Source organism: Dermacentor variabilis, chromosome 6 (assembly GCF_050947875.1).
Source record: "Dermacentor variabilis isolate Ectoservices chromosome 6, ASM5094787v1, whole genome shotgun sequence".
NCBI lineage: Eukaryota > Metazoa > Arthropoda > Arachnida > Ixodida > Ixodidae > Dermacentor > Dermacentor variabilis.
Window position 1 is genome coordinate 153912998 of NC_134573.1, and position 24095 is coordinate 153937092.

A 24095-nucleotide genomic window follows, 5' to 3' on the forward strand; every position below is an offset into this window, starting at 1 on the left:
CAGACCTTCCTGCATAAGAAAACCTGCCTTCACGACACTCTATAGGCGTTAGCGCGTCTCAAAGGGCCCCGATTTTTAGATGATCCTTCTTCATATTCACCTCGTGCATTGCTCTCCGATAATCATGAATGACAGGCACTCAACATTGTGTATGTGTGTGTGTGTATGTTTAAACTATTCGTTAATCTGTCACCGTCCATGTCCTCTAATATTAGTCTAACTATCGATGGATGAACAACGGGTGAACAAGGAAAGCTCCAAGCTGGAGCGCACTGTTCATCACTTCAAGCCTCCATCTTCTTGTGAACCGTGTGTCTCGTTTTAGCAAAATATAACGAGTGCAGCACGTGAACTGGAGCATTTCTGTGGTCTAACTTCAGCCATGTACATTACTGAGCAATATAACAAGGAACACCGTGTTTGTTTTTAAGTAACGATCGCTCGTGGTGGATATACCTTAATCTGACGCGAGTATGAGTGACAAGTAGCTTCCTTGTTCAAGGTTTAATAGTGTACACTTTCAAGCGGGGCATCTGCTTAAAGCCACTACAGGCTAATAAAATAAACTGTTTTCTTTAGTATTGCTCGACGAGGTTTATAGTGCACATTTTCTGATATTCTGTAATATTGGTGGTATTGTATCATTGTCGTGCATTGCGAATTTCGTATTGTTATTTGCTGAAATGAGTCTCCTTTCAAAGCACGCTTCAGCCTGATTTTGAGGCTTCCCATAGCAATGCGGCGGCCAACTTCGGCGCTTTTATCATGGCTTCAGGTAAAATGCTCACATCGAGTGTCAAGCTACGATAGTTAAACGCATGCATAACAGCCCTACATTAGAAGCACACGTATAAACATGGCTTCTTGAATTTCGGTGTATTGCCCAAGGCACAAAAGAAGTTTTGGATATTTTTATGACTATGACCCATACGCCTCGGCTTCTTACTTAGGCTGTTGAGCGATCTCTCTATAATAATATTCATTATTTCTCTGTTCCCCGCATGGTCTGGGTGCTATCCGTGATGGATACAGCAGGGTGGCATGATGGGCGTAACTCAGCTCCTTCTTGTGGGCGCCTGCTGCCTCCTGGTGAAGGAAGCCCTGGGGCTGCCCACCACAATGGGTGGCACAGCGGGAAGCCACGCTCAGCACCACGACGCTCACGGACAGCAGCAGCAGCAGGAACAATCGGACGCCGGCAAGTTCTTGGTTGCCATTTTGATTGCCCTCTTGTCGACAAAGAAAATTTCGCAGAAATAACGGGCTCATGTTGGCATATGAGCAAACAGGAAACAACCTCTGAAGCTTGCGTTTCCACTTTGAACTTTAAGCATCAAATAAAAAAGAAATCTAACATGCGTTTTAATAAATTCACTGCAATACACCTCTGTGATGCGGTGAGGCATACATAGTGTGTTGCGATTAATAGAAGTAAGAATTTGTACAAGTACTAAGGGCAAACAACGTGTCATTAATCAGCATACTTTGGCAGCGCCTCCTGGACATTAAAGGGCCAACGGGAACACCAAAGCTAGAACCTGGACTGCTTCGTGGGTTGGGTGCTCGCCGGAGTCGCCGAGTGTAGGAAGTATATTAGATCTTGGATGCGAGCACCCTCCAGTACGCTCTGGTTTAGGCGACCCCAAGGCACGGACCAAGCTGGTTGCAGCTTTAGTCCCCTTGCTGCCCCATGACTACCTTGAAGATCACATGCCACCCATTTTATTATAATCTCGATGGCTTACCTGAGGCCTATGTCTGCCGGTGTTATATCTATTTTCGCGTGGTAAAGCTGTCACCGCAATACATATCAAAATTGCAACGAAGCTAACTAAAGCACATCCGTTATTTTGTAAAATGTATACGATTCTTGCCTCGAATACACGAACAAGCGACAGAGTTTCCTTTCGTTACTAGTTAAATTAATTCGTTGATTCGAGCGGTCTGTGCCTAATGCATGATAACATTTTTGGGATGACTTTTTTATATAGCTGACTTATGACTACACTCTAATTAGCTGATTCCGGATCTGGCGATTGATTTCTAATAAAGTTGCTAACAGAGTATCCCTATGCACAATGTTATATAATTTATACTGAAATAAAACATGTATTTCCAGCATTGTATTCATTGAGTAAAATTTTCTCTCCCCATGGTTTCTTGCACGGCGAAGCAGACAAGCGTTCCCAGGAGGACATTATGTTTGGGAACCAGCAGAACAAGCCTGCAGGAATGGTTGATGACCTGATCGTCTTTCCCGAAAGAAAGTCCTCGTCTGCGCATGCCAGCAAGGAAGGTTCAGGAGCCAAGCCTGACAAGAATGCCACTCACCACCAGCAAGCTCAAGAAAAAGCCGGTGTGTTTGTAGAAATAATTTTAACCCCCCCTCGCACCCCCCCACACACACGCACATGCACACACACACACACACACACACACACACACACACACACACACACACACACACACACACACACACACACACACACACACACACACACACACACACACACACACACACGCACACGCACACGCACGGCTTGAGCTATTATTGAGCTTGAAACGTAATCAGTGAATAATAGATTTCTAGTGCTGACTTTATGCGCTCAGCATTCCCCTTGGCTTGCAAATGATAGTAAGTTATCTTTGACGTCAACAGGATGGAATGAATATGTCTTTCTTTTGTGCGCTAGGGACGAGACACCGACGTAGAAGAAGACAGGACGAACGCAGACTAACAAATTGGATATTGAAATCACATAAGCTGCCTCTTCGAAGCCAGATCGCAACCGCGTGACAATGGAACACTCCCTCGCCAAGCCCCTATCTACACCAAAGAAATAAGCTCTTTCTTGCGCACCTATCTGGGCCATGTCTTCCTATCAAAGATGCTTCCAAGATTTAACGTGCCCTTTGGTCCTTTGCTCGCTCTAACACCTTCGTTTTGTCAAACATCGGCTTGCACTTCTTCGCACATGACCTACAATGAAGTGGCAAGTGCCTTCCACTGACATCTTTTAATGAGTTAGAGTGCGCCATTAAACGACTGTTAATACACCTTCCGGTTTGCCCCACGTAGAACATTCCGCAGGTCAACAGGAACTCGTACACCGCCTCTGTTCTACATGGTCCATACGTACCACAGATACGTACCAAGCAACAGATGATTACCTCTGGTGGTGTCATAGACGCGAACCGTGAACACGAAAAAAGAAAAACCTCGTATTGTTTCCACATTTCTTCTTTCTCCGCCTCTGAACGGACGACAGCTGGCTAGCGACGAGAATATTAGGGCGCTGGGCAACTAGACAGTTTTCGCTACAGACGTCGTTATTTCATTTAATGGGCCCTACAGCGTTCCCGAAGACGCATCAGGCGTGAAGAATGAAGTGACATCACATAATTTGGCCTAACGACACCATTGGAAAACCATTGTGAACTCCTGACCCATTGTATTAATGCCGCATGCCAAGCAGTGTTCACAGGCACAATTGCACGTCTTCACCATATTGACCTTTATGTACTAAGAACTGGCGACTTTTTATACTAAATATAGCGGTCACGTTCGCCGCTTTGCCATGCGTCAAATGTATGAGATGACCTGCGTTGCGGTGTCTTTTCTTTCAACTTAAATATGCCTTCCCTGGTCTCTCTAATATCCGTATTGAATATACGCCACGAAAAAGACTTTGAGCTGCAAAGAGTACTTTGGATCAGCATTGATGGGGCCAGCGAAGCCGCTTTCAACTTTCCTGATAGATAGTAGCCTACGCCTCAGACAGATGTGGGGATTTGCTTTAGTTGTGCATTTCTTTGAGGCAAGCAACATGTGTCACTTTTCGCGCCATTGCTTTAACCTAAGATAGCATGCTAGACGAGCCGCCAGACATTTCAAAAACAATAGCTTTTTTTTTTTTGGCTGCTTCAACTGCTTTCACGGCGGTCCATGGTGGAGAAGCTTTCGCCGACGCAATTACACCGGCGGTGAAAGTCCGTCCACCTCCGACCAACCTCGCACGCCAGCGCTCGCGCGGCTGGAGACAACACAAACATGACGAGTAGCCTTATATGTAGAGCCACTTACACTACCGCTACAGACGTGCTGGCTGACGACTCTGTTCTCTGCGGACTTACGCAATGAAATATACAGACACGGCTTAAATGCGCTCACTGTACGCTTTAAATACGCTTTAAATATACGCTTTAAAGTGCACAACTGCTTTAATAAAGGGAATAGATTGGTAGAAGCCTACGACTATTCGTTTACATTGACAGTTGTCGTCAGGGGCTTCTGCGCAATTTTTTATTCGAGAAGTTTCATTAAAGAGTCCTTTTACTTTTCCCGTGTGCCGCCATCGACGAAGGTGGCCGCACCGCTTCGGGAGCCGATACATCGTCAGGTGGCCCTCTGGAGGACGAGGCACTCGAGCAGACCCCTCCGGGTGCCGATGACATGGACCAGCAGCAGATGGCGGGCGACCTGATGGGCTCACCGGCAGGCCCGCCGACTGGCAAGTTCGACTACTACGACTACGCTGACGACGCGGGCGTCTCGTCAGCCGCCGCCGCCGCCGCCGCCGCCACCGACAGCGTGGAGAGGGCCCCCGCACCGCAGGACAACGGCGGTACGCGAGACGATCTCTCTGATGAGACGCTCTGTGAAAAAATTCTTGCACACTCAGTAACAGTGTCACCCAAGGGGTAAGATCGGATCGATCGATGGGCCCCATTGAAGGGTCTGTTTTCTGGTGGCGTATTGTGGCGGAGTAAAACATTGATCGCTGCGACAGACGATACGAAAAGCGCATGAAGGTGAACTTTAAAAAGTACCGCTGCCAATTTGTTCTCTCCGATATTTTGGCGTGCCAGGTTATCAGAGTCAACACCAGACTTGTGCACGTTACGAAAAAAAAATAGATACCGAATACATTTACGATGATTTATTTCAGAAATATTGTTGATTACAGACGAATTACTGCTCCACGAGAGTAACTGAACAATTAGTAAAAGGTTATCGATTACTTAAGGTTATTTTCCCACCTTCTTTTATTAACATTGCACAAGTACAGTAAACAAAACGAGCTGGCCGTTTTAAATATCTTGTTCGGTGATGTTCCCTCGTGTTTTTTTTTCCTTTTTTTTCGTGAAGATATCTGCAGTGACACAGAAAACTAGCTCGATAGTCGCGCTGGGGAGAAGGGCTGCGCTGTAACGTAACAAAAGCTTGCGCACAAGATTGTGGTCACTCGATGTCACTATGCTATGAAGAACAGCGCTTCATTGTTGCTGGGGCTAGGCGAAGACACTTCCGACAGGGCCAGTGGAAAACCGGGAAATCATCCATAGCTGATTCCCTAGCATTATTGTCCGAAGTGGTCATCGCTATGAAGCTGTAGAAGTGCCGTGTATAGTTGTTGGCCAAGATTGAGGTGGACGTCCCCCGTCCTTCACGCGTTAGTCATTGCTTAAACAACTAATTGTGATTGAAAAAGAACGTTTCTTGAAAAAGAACGTTTCACGTTCAAGTGCCACGTTAAAGTTCCTAGAAAAGATGGCGTGAACACACTCGTACACTGAAAAAAAAAAAACATAAGGGAATGGGCGACTTGATGGGTCCCTGTTCCTTTCTTTTTCTCTTTTTTTCGTCAGTGTCCGTGTCTATTAATCTCTACAGCGCATCAATTCCCCTTCAGTCATGCAACGTATGAGCAACTTTTTGAAATATCGCAAGTCAAACACAGAGGCGCATCAAAAGAGTCTTTGTCCGGCATGGAGGGACTTATTATGATAACGAGTAGCGAGGATGACGTTGAACGTGGCGGTGATTACGGTGATGATGAAAAGCCTATTGAAAAGCCTATTGAAAAGCGGATAATTGTCTACCCCAAGACACGCCAGTCAGGATCACCCGTCGTATGACTGAGTGCAGGCTGGAGCAATGAAACACATGATGGTGACGGAAACAAAAGCAGAAGCGCAAAAACGTAATCTTTATTTCCGCGCAAAAAAAAAAATAAAATGAAAACAACCCTGACGTAGTTGCGGTGTCGGTTCGCAGGCGAGCTGGATTACTCGCTCTACGACTACGGTGACGTTGGCGCCGGTGGCATGGGCTCTGGCGTGTTCCGCCGTAAGCGGAACCTGCGAAACAGCCTGGAGGAACTGCTGCGCAACCGGCGGATTCACCGACGAGCGCTGCGGCTCAAGCGAGACGCCAACATGGACGACTTGCTTCTCTTCCTCACGCAGATGGCCAAGCAGGAGCCGTATCCCCTGTTCGCTGACCAAGAGGTACAGTGGCCGGTGCTAATTCAGTGCCGCGTAAGCGCGTCTGAGATATGTAACGCGGGCGCGCTTGAAAGCACGCAAAAGAGTGGCGCAGTAATTACGATTTACTAGTAGTGCGCGCGCTGGACACTTACACTCGCCATTCTTGAGAACCTATTTGGATGGATGGATGGATGGATGGATGGAAAAAAAAAACTTTACTGAGGTCCATCGTAACGTGCACTAGCACGTAGTGGGCCGCTCCCACGTTGGCACAGAAAGACGTAGCCTCTCCGCCACGTCGCGGGCCCATTGGACTGCCCATAGTTGGGCTTCAATATCGGGACTGAGAGCCTATTTGCATATATTTAATAGAGAATGCGTTATATGAATGCTTCATAACATTGGCGAATGAGACAAGCGCGGCTAGAAAGACTACAAGCGGGCGACCTCCAGTCATTCCTGGTCCTTGTGCCAATAAACCCCGTATATTATCATCACCATAAACTAAATGATTTACAAAAAAAAAAAAGAAAAATTCGCTCGCTTCGATACATACGGAATGAGACCATCCCTATTGCGATGTCGTCCTTTATTGTTTGCGGATGTTGCGTATCTCAAGTACAACATAAGACCATGGATCATTCTTAGATCAGATGTAAGGACAAGCATTGTACTGCTACTCTTGCAGAACGTTAGTTGCAACATGTTCGAATAAATGTGCGTGGGACCAAACATTGACGTGAATTATCTCTGCACGTGTATCGTTTGATTGAGCGGAAGCGATCATAAGAGAAGAGCGCGATCGCAGTTGCGTCATATCATACATTATATACACAAGACCAGATTCGTTAATGTTCCCATCGTGTCAACGGAGACTGCAAGGAGGTTGAACAACGCTTAAAAAAACCAAACAAAAAGAAGGCCATCAATCAAGCATACGTTCATTGCACTACAATCAAATACCATAAAGAATTGTGTGTGCATCCTTCAATTGAAATCCGCAATTGGCCAGCTAAATATAGGTCTTCAGGTAAAGTAAAAAAAAAAATGAGTGAAGAATGAATGTAATGAAGATATTAACAAATAAACATTAGCAAATAGATGCTAAAATATGATCGCGTGATACCTGGAGCACCCTAAAGCAATCTGAACGTTTAGTCTCCTGCTTCTTCGGTGCATGCCTTACTTTGGCACTAACGTGGCCCTTTATACGTACCTAAAGTGTTCAATTTAAGACTTCCAGGGATAAATTTTCAAGGCTTCATTATTAAAAAATGAAAGTGCTCGACATTGGCCAGCCACCTCTGATAATTCTATACCGCTATCAGGATTGATGAACACCGATCCTTATGAATTAGAACCTATAGCCTAGAACTCACTTTATAAATGAAGACTTTGGGACAAAATTCGCAGTACTCGTTAGGCTTTCATGTCATTAGCCGGTTGCCTTCGCTAAAGATATGTTCACTTCAGCATTTGACTAGCGCCTGCTTTTGAGAACCGTTCTTACTTAACCGCCTGCTTTGTACTTGTTTCGCTCACTTCTACGCTCCCGAAAATCCGGCAGGTGCCCCCAGTGTCTCGCATCACGCTTAATCCACCCGAGCCGGAGAGTCCCCTGGAGCAGTACCTGAACGAACTCGGGACAATGAACAATGAAGAACGTGCGCGGGCTTTGGTGGCACTGGCCGCTCTGGCGGACCAGGAACAACTTGGACCGGCCCCCATGACAGGACGACCCGTTTTCGAGGAACAGCAGGCGGAACCACTGCCAGACTGGTTCCAGGTAAGAAGTGCGTCTTGTACGTTCGAGTGATTACATCGGGCTATAGGGAGTTGCTACTCGGGGTGTTGGAAGGGGAGGGGGGGGGGCGGAGAAAGGAGGATTCGTGGCATAGACGCCGTAACTGTTTAGCTAAAGGCACTCACCTGAATTATTTGCTGGTAGAATAAGAGCTATCAGCACCTATCGTTCTTATGATGTCCTCTATACTAAGGACTGGCCAAACCGAATGCGGCTCATATTCGGTGACATCTGACATTTGACAAGAGGCAATGTGTGGCGCATAACATGGCTGACGGCAGATAAGTTTAGCACGTGATAATTAAAGTTGAAGTCGAGCCTGTCACGATTTTAGAAAGATAAAAAGACCTGGACAGGAGAGAACCTAGGCAAATACATTATTCAAGGGGAGATATAAGGTAGGAAAGAAGTTAAGCAGGCGAAGATAGGATATAAGAGTTCATGCACGCTAGAAACGCAGACAATAAATAAATAAATAAATAAATAAATAAATAAATAAATAAATAAATAAATAAATAAAGAAGGAATCTTGGTCTGGAGATCTAACCCACTGCCACAAGTTTTCCAGTGCTGAACTGGCAAGAATGCTATGTCGGGGTAGCGCGATAGCATAATAATAGCTTGTCGAGTTTGCCATCTTAGAAAATCGTACTTCTTGGGGCAACTTCCGGCTGGACAACAATTTTTACCTTGCAGGAAATCCACATTGGAGATTTCTGCAGATTATCTATAAGAGAGAGGAACAAAGAAATTGTCAAATTTGCTTTCACTCATAGCGCCTGCTAGCGTCCTGATAGGATATATAAGGGCCGGAAAGTCAGAGAGCAAAGAGAGGATTGGCAGGGAGGTAAACCAGACGAGCGCCCGGTTTGCTACCCTACACTAGCGGTAAGACAAAGGGGGAATAGAAAGGTGAAATGACGGTCGGAAAAAAGAATGGAAGTCCTGGGGGGCGGGGTATAAAACTGCTTTCTTCTTTTTCTTCAGCAAAGAGAAATAAAAAAAATACATTATAATCTCAAGATACAGTAATATTTGACATTCTGTACTATGCAGCATAATATTCAAGAAGCGGCGGTCACGACGACGACATGAAAAACGGCAGCATAGTTTTCAAGTGTCCTCGTTATGTGCTTTTGGTTTCGTTTTGAAAACGCAGCGCAGCTTTCAAACGTAGCGGAATACAGGACATCCTCTGAATTATATCGTGACATTCGGAACGATAGCTGATGACTGTCGTTTGACACATTAGAATACTTTTTTTAGCAGCTATACTTGATCCACAAGCATTTTACTTTTTTCACACAAATTTTCCAAGACCTCCCCCCCCCTCCAGCGCCCCCCAATTTCGGTAAATGTAATCTCAGTGGCACTTGCAGTTGTGCCAGGGAAACGGGCTAAATTGAGTGCACTCGTAAAACATTTGTAAAGCTCAGGAGCGTTTGCAAACGAGATTGATGGCACAAAGGCCGCAATTAGCAACCCATTGTGAAATTTGCCTACGCATCACCCATTACCTGGCCTTTACTTTCACGAAATGTAAACAAGGTGCCTTGTTTAGTTCACCGAGGACAACGGTATAGCCCCTTATATTGCATGGAAATAAAGAAAGCGGGTTCACTGATTAGCAATGTGATAGATCGGGCTACTCGGCCTTCCATGATCAAGCCTTTTTCCACGCTAATAAGAGTGTTCAATAATCGTTTGTGACACTCTTCATTAGGTTAGAAATGATAATAATTCGTGACAAAATGAAATTATGAGGGCCCCTATTTGTACTCAATACAAACCTGGTGTAACGTAGAGTTCTTTCGGGACGGCTGGGAAACAGCGTAAAGTTACCATATAATGTTTTTGAACCGTTGCAGAAAGGAATGCTTCACAAAGGCCTAGTAATTAATAAACATACAATTAAATTTGCACACACGTTTGTCATGGCGTCCCCCCATATTTCGTAAATTTGCTCTCAATAGTGTCGGTAGTTACGCGACGCAAGCGAGCTAAATTTGCCGCCGCTCTGAAAACACTCTCGTAAATAATGACTGGAACTTTAGGCAAAATGCCTATTTTTTTCTTGCGTCCTCATCGTGCCTGTTTAACATACAAGCACGAACTATGGTTGTAGAAACACTTTAATGGTAGCTTTAGCCTTTCTGAAATGTATATCTCGACGTTGGAGCCTATATTGTATTTTTAGTGTCTAAAAATGCCTTTTTTTCGTTTTTTGTGCTAGCCGCATCTTGTTTATAATGTTACAAGCCACTGAGAAACTTCGCCGAAGACAGGTATTTATTGCCACAAACAATTAGCCTATGTAAAATTAGACTAATTATGTAAATTCAATTTAAGATAAAACTGCTAAATCACATAGTCTCCTATGTCAAACAGGCGCTTAGTGCACCGTGCTCCATGTAATATCGTAATCCAATCTCAGACGCACGGCGGAAGTTCTCTTTTAACTGAACTTGCACATGCCTAAAGGACAGTAATTGGTGCCTATTTATGCCCTAACTTACGTCCTTAGTGACTGTTCTAGGAGCCTAAAAAGACTATCTTTAGGGCCTAAACGTCCGGTCTCTACTTGTAACGCTCCGGAAGCACTTGCACATGTACTTTACTGCAGAGACCAGAATAGCTCACATACTTTGAACTTAGCGTGCACATGGCCCATAAAGTGCCCCCTAGTTTCGACAAATATAACAAGGTGCTTTGTTTGTTTCACGGAAGACACCGCAGAAACCAACTACAAACCTCGAATTACGCATGAAAATGTGGGAAAAAGACGAATGTTTAGTAAATATTTGCAATGCTTATAGTTAAGCCGGAAACGTGAAACTTTCGCCACACGTTACGCTTAGCATTCGCCCTATCTTCCCCATATTTGAAGTTGTTGTCTTGTGCATTGGTTTAGGAGTCTTGGAAACATTGCTTATGACGGCAGTATATATGGCACTCTAGAACGCCTAATTAACTTCCTACAAAGGCCGTAAATAACCTACACAGAATAAACGTTTATATTTCGCCACTCACAACACTCGCAGCAGGCCGCATACTAACACCGACATTTTGATGCATCTGTGTATGCCAACTGGACTCCGCCGAAGTGAGGCCACCCTGCTTTATCGCTTATGGCTAGGGGTGGCCTTCACGAAATCCTACTCGTTTCGCATTGGAATGGCCGACAACGCTCTCTGCAATGCCTGTCTTTGCGAGGAGACGCTGGAACACATTCTGTGCGACTGTCCTGAATATAATGTTCAGAGACAGTCCATGGCGTCCGTTCTAGCGCACCTGGACAATAGACCATTGTCAGTTGCAACCATTTTCACATATCGCCGACAGAAGACATCGCAGCTGAAGGCGACGCAGGGACTACTTCGGTTTATGAAGGATGCGGGCTTGGACAAGCGGCTGTGACAGTGATGTCGCGTACCGCGCAAGAGTGACGGACTGTAACTGACGATGTGTTTGCTGTGTTATGTGCTCTCTCTCTCTCTCTCTTTCCTCCTCCCATCTTTCATCCCCCCATCCCGCTCCCATGTGTAGGGTAGCAAACCGGTTATGCTACACTGGTTAACCTCCCTGCCTTCCTTCTCCACTTTTTCCTTCCTTCCTTGAAGGGCACGTGCTCAATGCGCCTCGCCCCTCTCTTTGTTACGTCACTGCTTCCCGTGTACATCCCTGTGCACAGTGCACGAACTCAGAGCAGTACCACACAAAGGGCTTAACATCGGCCGCAGAGTGCGCATTCGTATAGTTTACCTGGAGCGATCCCCTTGTCTTGGAATGTAGGCAACCGCCTAGTCGTGGCCAAAAACCTTTGCCTGCCATAAAAACAAAGAAGGAAAAAGGGTCTCTGATCGGAAACCTACGTGTGGTCCTAGCTTCTCCACGGTCATTCACCTCCGCGTCTCCTCGTTCTTATGCGATCGATGCGCAGGTGACTCGGCGTTCCCGAGGCTCCTTCTACCCTCAGGACTACCGGTACCTCGTGATGCCTCCGACGCCTCAAAAACGCAACGTAGGTGCCGACCACTGGGGCCGCGTGCTCAGGCAGCGCCGTCGACAGCAGCGATCGCAGGACCAGGCTGACGTCAACAGGCTATATGCACTGGCCGGACTGATGGCTCAACCGGACCAGGAAGACCTTTGGCGCGAGATGTAGAGTCACCGGGCGGCCCAAGGCTAACCTTGCCGAGAAACAGGCCGGAGCTGAATTGCAGTGCTATGGTTTCCAACGTTACCAGTGCAAGTTGTCGATAGCGAGCGAATGCTCTTTACAGCTGGCCGGGGAGGCCGTGTGCGCTGCGTACAGAGAATGCAAGAGAATGCTTTCGTACGCATTTGAAGGTAAAATATGCTCATCAGCACCTTCAGATGTTAAGATTTGGCCGCACATTCACACAAAAAGGGATGTGGAGTTCTAGCCATCCGCGTTTCCATTAAAAAGTATTTCTTGTCGACAGATTAGACGTAAGTAATGGAGTGTAAAAAGTTAGGGGAAGCCGCCTAAAAACGTATGTTGTGACATACCATAGCAACTGGAAGCTCGGTTCGTACTGTAACTTTCTAGGACGACGCCTCCACATTTTTCTTCATTGCGAATCCTGACATTGCAGACAAAGGTTAAGTATTATCAACTTTGTCAGTTGTAGTTAGTTGAAAACTGCGAAAAAAAGAGGACAAGTGTATATATTTGTTGAACAGATTAGATTCGCTGCGAAAATTTGAAGCTTGAAATTTTGAAGAGTGAATCTTTGTAATATACGCTTCAAAATGTTGAATAATTTCCCAAAGAATGTGGATCTTACCGCTGCAGCTGTCTAAGCAATCTTGGTGCGTGTGCAAAACATGCACGTACGTTGAAATCTTAAACACAGCTATAAAAAGAAGCAGCACACTTGTCGGTGTTAGCAATGAAGGCGTGCACGTATTTCGTTTGCGTCATCATGCAGTGGTGAGCGATGTTGTTGCAGCAAAATAAGAAAAAAAAGTAGTGTTCCGGTCAAACTTCGCACATTTATGACAGAGACAAAAAGACGCGCACTGCGAATTTCCGTTACCTGTTGTATCCACTTGTAAACAGGATATCTTTGCACATTCTGCTTTTAACAGGCAGTTGTGGAGAGCCAAGATGTGTGTCATTTCGTGGTGTATACGTTGTTGTTTAACATTTGCAATTCGTACATCAAACACACCACGTTGATCAAGTGGCACGCTTAGTACTGTTAGTTGCATTTGATGACTCTCCAGTAGTGATGTGATGCAAACTGCCCTTATGGGTCAGTTTTTGCGAATATCATCGTGTTTTGTCTCATCCAAGAACTATTATGAGTGATACTACATGTACATGCACAGGTAACGATGGGAACCGCGGTAGTTAGAAGGCGAGGCGCCTTTTAAATGGACAATGCTTAGGCAAGGAGCTGTCTTGCAAATCAGTTTTCTGGTTTTGAGCAGTCAGTCTTGCTTAAAGTTATTCGGCTGTAAAGCTCCGGCTCCATGACGTCGAAGAGTCCCCTTTACAGAATGTTACCAAATAACTTTAATACTAAGAAAGATAATCAGCACATTAGATCAAAATTAAAAAAGAGAGCGAAAGAAATGTTGCTCTAGCCTGGGCATTGTTCATTTCTTGTTGGCCTCTCCGAATGTAAAATTAGTATTGATTCATACTGGTCACATAAGCTAAAATTTCCCCGTGAGACAAGTCAGTTGTAACTAGTTCTATGCCATAGCGCTTTCCGTTCTGTTTCAAGTGTACCTTTCTTATTTTGCTTCATTTACATATGTGTTGCTTCTGCAAACGAAGTCAGCTAACAGCCAGAGAGGGAGAGAAATAAAAGAGAGGAGAGGCAGGGAGATTAACCAGACACACGTCCGGTTTGTTAGCCGGCTCTGGGGGGAGGGAGTATAGGGACGAAAAGAGAGCAAGAATATAAATGACAGCAGTGGACGTCTCAGTGCTTTACGGCCGCTGAAAGTTAGCTTAAAAAAGCACTTTGCTTTGTTTTAATCAATATCTTTGAAGTATGACTTTGTAGGTTCTTAGAATAAGCAGGATCAGCGAGTGATAAATACGGGCTGTTTCAGTGAACACTTTCAAATTTTTTAATGTGTTACCTGGGGCTGATAGCACAATTCTAGTTCAAGAGCTGGTCTACTCGAAGCGGCGGACCCTATACTTGCACAAAAAAATTGAAATGCATAATCAACTAATACACAGGAATTCACTAATTAAGTTTTTATCTAGTTACCTTATGGCCCATATTGTAATTTACAAAGTCTAGCCACGGAATTTGCAAGCTGGATCCACTTGGAACGAATTCTCAGGATGACACCAGTTTCGAGACAATAATTTCCGAACTTTACGCCGAAATGCATTGACATGCCAGTTACTTCCTTAACAAAACGTCGTTTTTATGTAATAGCGTTCTGAGTAATAACGTTTTGAATGCATAAAACGTCGTTTTATGCATTCAAGCACAAATGTAACTCAAACGCCAATGTGATTCTCCGCAAAGTTCGAGAATTAATATATCGAAACTGGTGGTGTCCTAAGAATTCGTTCCCAGTGAATTCGCCTTGCGAACTCCACGACTAGAATTTGTAAATTGCAATGTGGGCCGTAAGGCGATTAGTTGAAAGGGTAATTTGTGAATCATTGTTAATTAGTCGATTATGCATTTCAATTTTTTTGCAAGTAGTGTCCGCCACTCCGAGCAGACCACTTCATGAACTATGTTCTATGCGCCACAGGCAATGTTTAAGAATTTTTTTAAGTATTCAATGAAACACTCTGTATATATTTTATGAAGTTTGTTTATACGATTTAAACCATGGAGCGTAACGATGGTTCTCGTTAGTCGTTTTATGTCTCACTTCGACAGTTTCAAGTGGCACAAATGTATCGATCATCCTGCTTGGTATTTCCCGCTTAACACTTGTGTTTTACAAGCTTTTCTCTGTCGTATTTTTAGGTGCGGTGTCTGTGTGTTAAGCAGTAAAATCGCCGGAATATGAAATAGGAGTGCGGGTAAGAGCTTTATGGACACAAGAAATCAGAGTGCGAGTTTTGAGAAAGATATTTCCATTTGTTTGAATCCATATCGTGAACATGTGCACGTAGATATATAGAACAAGTAAAGTGATAAGTCTATTTTCCCAAGTTTACCGCTGTTGTTTACACCGTGAACAGTGTTGCTACTCGTCTACGTAGCTCAGTCTTTTTCACACTACACGAACCAATATGAAAACCGAGACGTTGAAGATCTGTTGGAGAAGAAGGTGGATGAATACAGGTGGTGGACCAGGATTCAATCAGAGGGGCCAGATACGAGACTTCAACCTTGTAACAAAGTTCTAGATTCTACGTTGTATGACGCAGTTTTGTTCTTGTCAGACAAGCGGAATTGCAGATGTGGCCAGCGAAATGTTCCGTGTGATGTGCTCGAATTTCTGCGCTTCCGTATTTATACCAGTTTAGATGAAGAATATTTGCCTTCAGAGTTAAACTTAAATTTTCCTTGCTGCTTGCCATTTTTACGCACGTTTCTGGCCCTGTGTAAAAAAACGAACCAAATTAGAGAGTGATTTGCCTAGCTCTCCGTAGCAATGTCATGCCTTGCGTAGTTGGTCATACGGCGTCTGTTCGGCTGCATCATAAAACACGCATCTAAGTCCTTTGAAAAGCGTGCCCTCATTTGAGCTCGCGCTGACCCAACCTTTGTAAATGTTAGCCGCGAAACCAGAGATGCTGTGAATACCACTAGCTACGCAGAAGGGGCAAAGCCCATCCTAGGAGAATCATAAGCTGTCAAATACAAACTGCAGGACGCCATGAAACAACAGTGAAACCAAATGTTGACTTTGTGTTATGCGTCTTCGCAGAATGACGAACGCCATTATCGGCTCTAAGTGTGTTTTACGAACGATGACGTCGCGCAAGCTTCAATAACTGCGCTGAGCGACAATCGTACGAAACTTTCCCCAAGGTTTTGTGTGTATGGCGAATTGCTGTTGCGCTTGTCCTTTGAACTCTGGGATGCTTTTCGTTGGCTTATTAAAGACGCTCGTTGGTCCGCGTAACCCATCTCAACTCTGGGATCAGTCATGCCGATGGTGATATTGTATTTGTAAACTCGCCTCGCCGTTCATATGTGTTTTTGAAGGCGCTTCAGAGACTGATAAACAAAGCTTTTCCTCAGTGTTGACACTGCTTTTTGTAACCTTGGCGTTTCGCAACCCCGATCGTGTGTGTTATAGAGTTGATGTGTTCGCGCCGCCCCGCTCGCACAAAGCACGACTTGTCAAGAGAAGGTATGTGAAGAAAAAATGTCGAAATGAATGTATGTTACTCCACGTCTTTCCTGAAATCGTTCTGAAGCTTTCTGCTTTGCTTCTTCAGCCGCTAACTTCGTGTGCACGTGATAATTGTAGCGTCCCGAATAACTAGCACCCTGCCCATCGAACCAAGCGGCCCAACTCCTTGATATAGGCTACATTTCCAGTATCTTGTTTTGGGTGAACTTCTCAGAGAAAGGTGCCCCCATTTAAACATTTCTACAGCATATCATGGCTTTGCTGCGGCATTGATGTTGCAGTCACTTGAGCAATGAAACGCAGGAGCTGATGGAAAAGAGATGATAAGGAGTGAGGGCCTCATTCGGGATTTTACGATGAAATTCCACACACGATTATTCAAGCGTGGATAACGCTATAACGCAATTCATAGCAACAGTTCCTTTTGTTGAAGCATAAGAACAGAGTAAAACACGGGGAGAAGTTCGTAGTCACAATTTCGTCCCGTGTCATTCGATGAGAAGGACTGTTTCGCTTGTCTGCAGTCGTTGGTCAAGGAACCGACCAACATACTGGCCGGCGTGGCACCTCAGCTGCTGTAACCGGCGCACGACTTCGCGCCAGCACCACAACCTGGAAGCGAATGGCTGTGTGAAGTCCCGTGCCGTTTGCACGCTGTTGCGGTGCTGTCACAAGTACGCAGAAGTTAAGGGTTGAACAAAAGTGATGGCGCGATAACTGGTCACGAGCCCTCAACTGCTGGCGCACTGATGTTTTATTTCCTAGGATATTGTGAAAATGGCTGTTACCTGTGACGAGCAGAAAACGGGGGGAGCCAGGAAGTCGGTAGCAACTTGCTTCTGATATTGCAGCACGTGATCGCACAATCGCACGCCGGTGATTCGTAGGTTGTGCCCGAGCTACGCGTTGAAGACAGATCGTTGAGACGCTGTTGTTCATCGCCGTGCATGTGAACCGTGGTCCCAGAAATTTGTCGAAGGCGGAGTGCATTTGCCAACAAAAAAGTGAGACCAGGTGCGTCGGGACTTCGGCAAGACATGTTACCGACGGGTTTGTTGTCGGCGATGACTGTTAAACCGTTCGATGAAGGCAGAGTTTAAATGAAGGCGAGAATGTGCGTTGTGTACGTGACACTTAACGTGTAAATGTATCATATGAAAACATGGCGTGGCTCGCATTTGATCAAATGTGAATAAAGGATGTTTTTGGAAAATGCAAATAGGTGTGCTTGCGTACTTGATATAGCTTGTGCCCCTTTTACTACAGCGATGGCTTTGATAACGGGTCTCCAATGACGCCCGTAGTGCACACAGAGGAACCTCGTTCACAGCGCACGCTGTAAGCATTTAGACAGATTATGTGTTCGGGATCTCTGAGAACATTTTGTGCCAGCATATGCACTGAAAATATCAACCAACTAGTGCCATCATTATAAGAACTACGCGACGAAATACTGGAATATAATTTATGCTGTTAATATTACTTTTAAGGGAACGCTGTGTTCTATAGGAACGTCGACATGAAGTAAGAAAGCTCATAAGAAAAATGTGGAAATAGTCGATTTGTTAAAAGCAGTGTGGGTTCGTTTGCGAACATAGTTCGTAAGTTTTATTACAAAAAAGCTTCGGCGCCACATAGACAAAAACCTGAGGACGAGAATACAATGGTCCTACTTGAAACTTGCTTTCTTAGTCAAGGCACAAACATTTAAAGGTCGACATGTGAAGCGACAACCAAAGAACGGCAAATACATACTTGATGCGAATGATGCGAATGAATATACACAAAGAGAAGTAGAGGGGTGTGGTTGCAACAGATTTACACCGATGGTTTTATACGCAACTCTTGCGTTTGATGAAATACAATTTACGCATTTAAGGGTTCGTGATGTGGCCTCTAACAGATAACTTTATTGATTATGGTAAAGTCACCTTCGACCACAATCTATAAGTTAGCTCACGAGTCGAGAGAAGCTTATAAAAATATGAGGAAGGTTCGAAATGTATGTAAGCGTAAGATCAGACTTGTATAATTTTGACCAGGCCTTATCGGAACAATTTGCTATAACCAAAGAAGAGGGATAACAAAATAGAAGCAAAAGAAAATAGTGGTAAACAAGAATTTCAACTAGAATAGCAGCTTGGGCTTGTTGGTTTTCCATCCTGGCGTTAACAGCGCAAAACGTAGACGAGACACGAGACGAGAGGACGGCACCACATGCGCTGTGGTGTAGTGCGCTTTTCAAGCAGGTGTTTCAAAATGGAAACAAAGAACGCTTCGGTTTAAAAACATTAGTTATATTGGCAAAGGTTGATCGCACGGCGAAAGTCTTATACGCGTTTCCTAACAGCGGATGTGTGAGCTTCGCCTAAATACATGTCTGTATTGCGGCGAGATTTAGCATGCGGAAGTAAAAGTAATATCAGCAAACGGAAGCCTTCGGAGAGCATTTGAGATGACAAAAAGTTGCAATTTCGCCCGAAAGGCGAGGCATCGATTGCAATAGCAAATTAGTAGACAGCTATGCGAAGTAAGGATAAGAGCATTCGCTTACTAATTAAATTAACAAGCAAGGTGTCAGCGCACACAGGCAAACATGAACGCATCACACTCGATGAGGCAACAGCGAGCGAAGTGACCTTCGTGCTGTCTATCGCTTCAACACAAACTGAGCGACGAGAAGGCAGCACACGCAAAGGTATGAACCGTTTGTAGATCTTTTTCAATGTAGGGCGCGCGCGACTACGCGCTGTCGCGCAAAGTGCACCGTTGCTGCCCCTTCCGCTCTTCCCTTCCGCGCTGCCTCCCCGCTTTCCACCCATGCTCTCGAGATTCAGCTGAGATCGTCGGTTCCTCTTGCGCGCGGTCGCAAAATACGCAGTTGCTGCCGGAGAAGAACGCCGCCCCCTTTGTTAGGGTTGGCGTCTGACACCACGTGGCGACAGGTCATTCACCCGACTTTCCCTGAACCGAAGCCCACGTGCACCGGAGGGGTCATTCACCCGACCTTCCCTGAACCGAAGCCCACGTGCACCGGAGGGGTCATTCACCCGACCTTCTCTGGACCGGAGCCCACGTGCACCGGAGGGGTCATTCACCCGACCGGATTTGTGGCTGAGAGGATCGACCTCTCCTCCCCGTGCTTGGTATTGCAGGAGGAGGGGCCCTCTCTCCGTGCCTGTCACGTGTCATCAATGGAAGCAAGATCCCGCCCACACTTGTAGAGAGCTATTTAAGGGGCTCCGAAATGTACTTTGATATACTTCTTACTTGAGACTTCATACTTCATGCTGTTCTTATTTTCTTTCAACTACCTCTGAATAAACCGTGCAAGTTTCGCACTAGCAGATCGTCTCGCCCCTGCTTGGTCGCCATGATCTACCGGATGCCTGCAGCCCGCCGACAACGCCACGCTACCCAATAAGTAACGTCGGTCAAGTTTCGTTAGGCAGGCGCCGCTACTTCTCGGCAGCAGTACGGTACGCTACCCTGGAGTACGCAACACCCCCTCCACCCCCCACGGCCTTTCGCGCAAAGGAAGACGACGCGTTTCCTCTCAGCTTTCCTCCCTTGCACACGTCACATTGAGCCGCGATTGTCGGCTGCCCTCGCGCGCTTTCACTCGCACACACAGCATACGGTGCTCGGCGACGGCGTCATCGCCCTCAGACTTTATACGGAACATCACAGCGAATGAGACACCGAGGGCAAAAATGCACCTGGAGTGTCCATATAATTGCTGTCGCAATAATGAATCAGGCGTCGCAAAATCTCTAGGGAAGGTGAGAGGCGGCAGAGGGACCAAAACTTAATCTCGGACTGGTCCTATAGTCGGCGAGCACCGAACGCACAGACCAACCCGGTTTCCAATTTTGCATCCCTCTGTTGCCCCATTGTTGTACCGGAGGCACAGTCAACGTATACTAAATGCGGAATGGGTAGGCCACAATCTAGAGATAATATTTAATGCCTCGCTAACACTAAAACAGGTCCCAGATGACTGACCAGCAGCGAAAGTGGTTCCGGTTCAGAAGCCTGGTAAAAGACAAGAAATTCGAAACTATCGGCCAATTCCACTGACGTGTGTACGCTGCAAACTAGTGGATACACAAAGTTTAAAAGTCAATCTACACCTACCTTGAACGCAAGAAGGCTTTCCCCCCCGAGCCGAACGTATTTCGACAGAACCTTTCGACTGTCACAAAGTTGATAGAAATGATTAAGGATTTTTCAGCTTCCTTGAACAATCAAAAACAGGTCGCACTATATATTCAGATTTGTAGAAGGCTTTCGATCGAGTCATACATAATACATCGAGCCATAAATTATATAAATTATGAAAATGTTATGTGGCTCCGCTTATACCTTACAGGTCGGATGCAATAAGTTGAAATATACAGCAACAAATCTAACCGAATGAAAACTACCTCAGGCGTTCCACAGGGATCCGTTTTAGGACCATTTCCAGTCGCCGCGGTTGTTTAGTGGTTATGGTGTTGGGCTGCTAAGCACGAGGTCGCGGAATCGAATCCCGGCCACCGAGGTCGCATTTCGACGGGGGCCAAATGCGATAACACCCGTGTACTTACATTTTGGCGCACGTTAAAGGACTCCAGGTGGTCCAAATTTCGCGAGTCCCACAACGGCGTGCCTCATAATCACATCGTGGTTATGGCACGTAAAACCCCATCATCACATAAGTAACGACACAGCCGTGCGGTTATTTGCAAACGACTGATTAGTATAGCAAGAAATCAATAACCAGAACGATCAGTGGTCACATAGCCAAACCCTTCAAGCTGTAGAAGTGTGGGCCGCAAAATGGAAAATTAAAATTAACTAATCTAAATCAGTCATGCCCAGAGTTACGAAGAGAACAAAATATGTTATTCAGCGTAATTATGAGATGAATTCTAACTGAAGCCGAAACGATGAAATACCAAGGTTTAACAATTTGGAAAGACTTAAGTTGGAAGCCACACGTAGACGGAATTTGCGGAGCTGCAGAAATAAAGTTATGGTACCTTCACGGTAAATTGAAGCTAGCAAACACACCCGCTAAGCTACTTGCTTATTTAACTTGCATTAGACGTGCGTTAGAGTTATGCCAGTGTGATATGGTATCCGTTTCGATCAGGATTAATAAACTGCATTACGAAGACACAGAAAATACGCAAGGATCATTCTTTCCTGGCATCATCGTGCTTGCTCTGTTTCTGATATGCTTTGATTGCTTGATTTGCGTACACTGGCTGAACACCAGAAACTGGCTAGATTTTAATTCGTTTCTTGTTATCAAAAGGCCACTTAAATATTGAAACCACACCCTACCTGGTTCACAGACAGGCAAGAAACGCCAGGTCAAGCAATAATTGCATGTTCTCAATTCCAAAAGCGTATCTGGACATGGACGCTAATTCATTTTTTTCGCGAACGAATAAAGAGTGGAATAGCTTGCCAGTGTCTGTTTTCCGATCGAGTAGCATTGAAGGCTTCGAGGAATGCGTTAAAAATATTGTATGAAATTGAATCTCATTGGTGTTGTGGAAAGGTTTTCAGACAGTTCTAGAATACATCCTACAGTCTTTCTTTCATACAGCTTGCGATATCACGGTTACAATGTTACAAACATGTATTTTTTGGCCATAGCATCGTATCCTGTATTTGGGTATTTGTTTTGATGGATATTGTATCGTATTTCCAGCACTTCTTGTTTCATGTCCCATTAACATTTTATTATGCGTTTATATCTTTTTTTTTCAGTTATGTCCAAACTTGCTGTACCCACCTTGTTCCGGCCAAGACGGCAAACAGTATTTGAAAATAAATAAAATAAATAAATAAATGATACGGTGTTTACAGTTAGCCTATGCGCAAATTCTCACTTCCCGTCACCGCAGTACGTTGCGTATGCTTCGCCTCATTACACCACTGTACTGCAATGTGATCATTATGAAACGCACATTAGACTCATGTCGATCACATGACCACTTACCGCGCTTGCCTCTACTTCACTGCAAAAACTGTACTTGGACACTTGTTCACCACACAACCTGCGTGTTCAGGTTTCTTCTGCTTACCGCCTGTACTACTGCCTTCCTGCTTTTCTGCCACTTCCCCGCGGTACTTTACAAATATTTCCTCAATAGAAGTAAACTGTAGCATGAATCAGAATTTATCTACACGCTGTATGCGGAACATTAGACAGTACATGCTCCTCTTGCCGATCTCTCTGCTTTCTTACTATGAAATGTTTGCTCTCTATTCACCCGGGCATGAGAAATAGCAAGATATAGCTGGGCTGTCGCGCCACCTCAGGGCAAACCCATGAAGTAACGTTTCCAGACTCCTCGGTGCGACTACAGATGCCGATTGTCGTCCGCATTGGCGTGTTTTATCCCTTTTACAAATGCTGCAGGGTTCAGTTATGTACATAAAGCTGGCTGTGCGGTTCCAATGTTATTCTTCGCTCTTTACTCGCACTGCTGAGGCAATTAAGATTACACTTCGTCTGTTGGAAGCGAATATGCTCGCGAGTTAATTTCAGCGTAAGAACATATGCCTCTGACCCCTATACCTATAGTTCACGATTTGCGTTCCTTTCATTATCACGTGTCGCTCATCGCCTTACATTTGGAAGTGTTGCTTGCTGCACCAGTTGGTTCATACTGTTACGTGGGAAAATCATCGAAAAAATATGCGGAGCTCGATTTTTTCAAAGCTTGATTTGATTTTATTATTAACGAAACATAGCCGCACATGACATGCGTGGAAAGAAATTTCTACGTGCCAGGTGTCTTCATAACACCTTCACAAGCTTGTCACGTTATATTCAATAGCATGCTGCGCACTCACACGTCCACAAGTTACTGCTGGTCATTTTGAAAAGTATAATTAGAGTTCAAATTTACACGACTTACCTTATAATAGGGATAACAGTATCGACACAGACACTTACAAGGCCGCTTACGTGTGGGAATGCGAAAGCGTTATAGTCCCATTGGTGAAATTTTCTTTTTTTCGCGCGTTCCCTGTCCGCGCACGCTGTCACTTGCGTGCTAACTGCGCCTCGGTAAGGCGAGATCAAAACGCGCCAAGCGTCTCAACGTGCTCGCTTGCCCGCGAGGAGTTCATAACTGGAAGGACCGCTCAGTTTTGTTCAATCGTATGTTGTCATTGTATCCACTGATGACATGGCGCCACCTCCTCCCCATTGGCTGCGAGTCCCGTGCACAATGGCGCACGGACTAGGCCACACCTTTCGACGTGACGTGTGTGATGACGCACGGTGTAGGCACACCTTTAGTCAATCGGAACCGTGGAGTCGCAAGCGTTATCGTGTCGCACCAGGGAGGCCTGGGGTTCGATACCCGCCGAGATCAAAATTTACCACACTTTGTTTTCAATATCATTGATTTACTTTCTTTACGGGAACGACCCCGATAAATCTGACGTCAATCCGAGAATATTTGACATGTGTTTACTCTTCGCGCCTTCCGCCATTTTCGGTACTATCGCTCGGTGGCGACGCCGGCGACGCCGCATTTTGGCGTAATGGGGAATACAATGGTTTCACATGAAAGAACGCAGACGTACCACCCGTAAGATGCTTGCCCGTAGTTCCTTACCTGGACGCCTCCTCATTCCGATGACCTGTATCACGTCTTTACAGGTTTAGAACATTATTTTCAATAGCGAA

At 45.3% G+C, this 24095-nt stretch overlaps 1 protein-coding gene across 1 annotated transcript in view; it reads left to right on the forward strand.

Moving 5' to 3' along the window:
* Positions 1-17615, forward strand: part of LOC142585524 (uncharacterized) — a 47579-nt gene extending 29964 nt beyond the window's left edge. Inside the window, exons 2-7 of the mRNA XM_075696331.1 lie at positions 1033-1198; positions 2177-2356; positions 4365-4625; positions 6059-6291; positions 7838-8056; positions 12015-17615. Of these exons, the coding sequence (XP_075552446.1) occupies positions 1042-1198; positions 2177-2356; positions 4365-4625; positions 6059-6291; positions 7838-8056; positions 12015-12239 (1275 nt within the window). The 5' untranslated portion in view covers positions 1033-1041 and the 3' untranslated portion in view covers positions 12240-17615. The remainder of the gene's footprint in view (positions 1-1032; positions 1199-2176; positions 2357-4364; positions 4626-6058; positions 6292-7837; positions 8057-12014) is intronic.
* The last annotated feature ends 6480 nt before the right edge of the window (positions 17616-24095 follow it).